Source organism: Cricetulus griseus, unplaced genomic scaffold (assembly GCF_003668045.3).
Source record: "Cricetulus griseus strain 17A/GY unplaced genomic scaffold, alternate assembly CriGri-PICRH-1.0 unplaced_scaffold_334, whole genome shotgun sequence".
Lineage (NCBI taxonomy): Eukaryota > Metazoa > Chordata > Mammalia > Rodentia > Cricetidae > Cricetulus > Cricetulus griseus.
The window spans coordinates 1,948-4,515 of NW_023277069.1; the positions used below are offsets into that span (position 1 = coordinate 1,948).

At 50.3% G+C, this 2,568-nt stretch overlaps 1 protein-coding gene across 1 annotated transcript; it reads left to right on the top strand.

Moving 5' to 3' along the window:
- Positions 1-737: 737 nt before the first annotated feature.
- Positions 738-1,594, top strand: LOC100764150 (proto-oncogene FRAT1-like). Its single transcript, XM_027434587.2, is given in 1 exon segment — positions 738-1,594. A coding segment is annotated over 1 exon segment (819 nt). The 3' UTR covers positions 1,557-1,594.
- The last annotated feature ends 974 nt before the right edge of the window (positions 1,595-2,568 follow it).

Genomic DNA, 2,568 nt, shown 5'->3' on the forward strand with positions numbered 1-2,568 from the left:
CTTGTATACTACTCCGGTGGGAGGGGGGAAGAAAGGAATAGACCTCTATGAAGTAGCAGGAAGCACAATATTTAGGGACAAATTCAAGAGGCAGCTACTCAAATGGCATCACACAAAGGGATCACAGGGTATCTCTAGAACATTACTAAGCCAAAAGTGGCCATTGAACCAGTAACAACAGCTCCATATGGTGGGAGGAGTTGGGTTCTCAGGATCTGAAGCAATCTTTCCAAAAAGGCTCAGGCCCCAGACAATTACCATCTCTCACAGGCCAATTCCTAGTTTTAGAAACGGGTCTGTGTTTTACTGTCAATTTCCCAGGCCTTTAAGGGAATATCCCAAGACCATGGCCCCAGGCTCTTAAAGCTGACAAATGAAAATTAAAATTAATAAAAGTTTAAGAACTTGGGCCCTGAAAAGGGAATTTCTACAGGTAAGGCAAAATTTAACTTACGAAATCAGGATTGCCATGGCTGGCACCAGTCACCTTGCTCTCAGAGAAGGGAAGGCAACTTTCCACCACTCCTGTTAACATTCTTTTGCTAATTACTGGTTGTAAACATCCTGCAGCCTCCATAGGTTGGAAGTCTGTTGGCCCCAGGCCAGGCTTCTGCATCTCAGGCCCAGCCTGGCCCCAGCCTCTGTGATTCTCTTGCCCTAGCAGCCGCCCACCAAGCCTGCAGACAGCCAGGTCGCCAGCGATGCCCCCACAGCCCAGGGGTCCCAGGCAGAGGGCCATGCAGTGCCAGAGGGCAGAGAAGGAAGCCGGCTTTGAGGCAGAGGGGGAGGACAAGGACGACAGCTTCCTCCTGCTGCAGCAGTCTGTGACTCTGGGCAGCTTGACCGACGTGGACCAGCTCATCGCCAAGATCGGTGAGACGCTGAAGCTGGACACAGCGCACGATGGCCCTGCCTCGCCGAGTGCTGCCCCGGGCCCCCCGCCCCTGCGTGTCCTGGCTGCGATCTCAGTGGAACAGAACCGGTCCCCGGCGAGGCAGATGCTGCCATCTTCTATGCCTGCAGAGATCGGGGCCCCAGCTCACCCTGGAGCCATTCGCTGCATGCTGTGGGAGCACGGGCGCCTGCAGCCCCGGGCAGCCCCCTACTGCGTGGTGGAGCTCACCGCGGTCGCCAGCGCCCTATGCCCTGTGTCCCTGAAGCCTGGCCTTGAGGGACCTCCGGTGGCAGGAAAGCCAAGCACCCCACAGCCTCTTTCAGGCCCGGGCAGGCCCAAGAGCAGAGCCATGTCCCGCCATCTGCAACAGCGATGTTGATCTCAGCCTGAGACCCACACCAGCGATGAGGACCCTCACCAGCTCCTGCAGCAGCTCCTGCTTTCAGGAAACCTCATCAAGGAGGCAGTGTCGCGGCTACATTCACTACAACTACAGCTACAGGCAAATCTTTCCTCACCCTGATTCCTCAAGCCTCTGTCCGCCCCTGTGCAGGAGCCACCATCACCTGGGAGCCCTTGAGCGGCCTGCAGTGACCCTGGCACTTGGGTGAGGAGGGCGCTGCTCAGAACTGGGGAGGACTTTCTTGTCCCTGGCAGCTAACAAGCAGGGTAGCTTCCTCACCAGCCTGTACCTGCGGACCAAGGCATTCACCCAGATGTGGCTAGTAACAAATCTACACTTCTCACCCAACTGACTGGAATTGGGGCTGACCTAATTATAGGATTTTAACTTAACTGAACTGTTTTTGAATAAATGTGTTCAGGTTTTTGTTAAAAAAAATAAACAGAAAAAAAAAAGATCCTGCAGCCAAGGGATAATTGACAGTACGCAATGACCCTCTAACCATGCAGGCCCATGCCCTGTCTTATTTCACTCAAATGTATCTCACTTAAAATATATAGTTACTGCTATACTCTGTACTTTGTATTAACTGAAGTAACCATGGAAACCCTGTAATTTGTGGCTTTCAACCCTTTGGTCTGAGCCTTTAAAAGCTTCTCTTTTTGGGTGGTTGGTATCTCACTTCCCTGCCATGCAGTGAGATCCTAGCTGGCCTGCTTGAAATAAAAAGAAACATTTTGCTTTTGCATCAGAGTGTCAAAACCTTGGTTTAGTCTCTGGGCTCTAGGAACCTGGCACAACAATTTGGTTTCCTGACCATGAAACTCAAGACCCTACCAGGACTCAGAACTCGTAGGTATTCAACTCCAACTAGTTGGTTGAGTAAATGTTTTATATTTTTCTGTTAAGTTCATGTTCCTCTAATTTATGTATGCTAGGGAAACAGGTAATAGAGGTAACAGGCCAAGAGCTTGGCAGATTTGCCTACAATGCCAGGCCTGGGCAACCTAGGAGAAGTCCTCAACTTTTCTTCTAGGGCAGGTATTCTATGGAGAGTTGGATCAAACCTGCAATCTAGATTAAAATAGGAGGTCTAATTGAGAACTTCTGTTGGTAAAATAGGTGGTCCAATTGAGGACTTCCAATGGTAAATGTAGGAATCTGGGTATAGGCACTTTATTCCTTCCTAGTTTCAGCCCTGTGTTTGTTGTTTGTCAGTTTGTCTTTTCTTGAAGAATTATGACTCAGGACAGAATCTAAAGGTACAGAC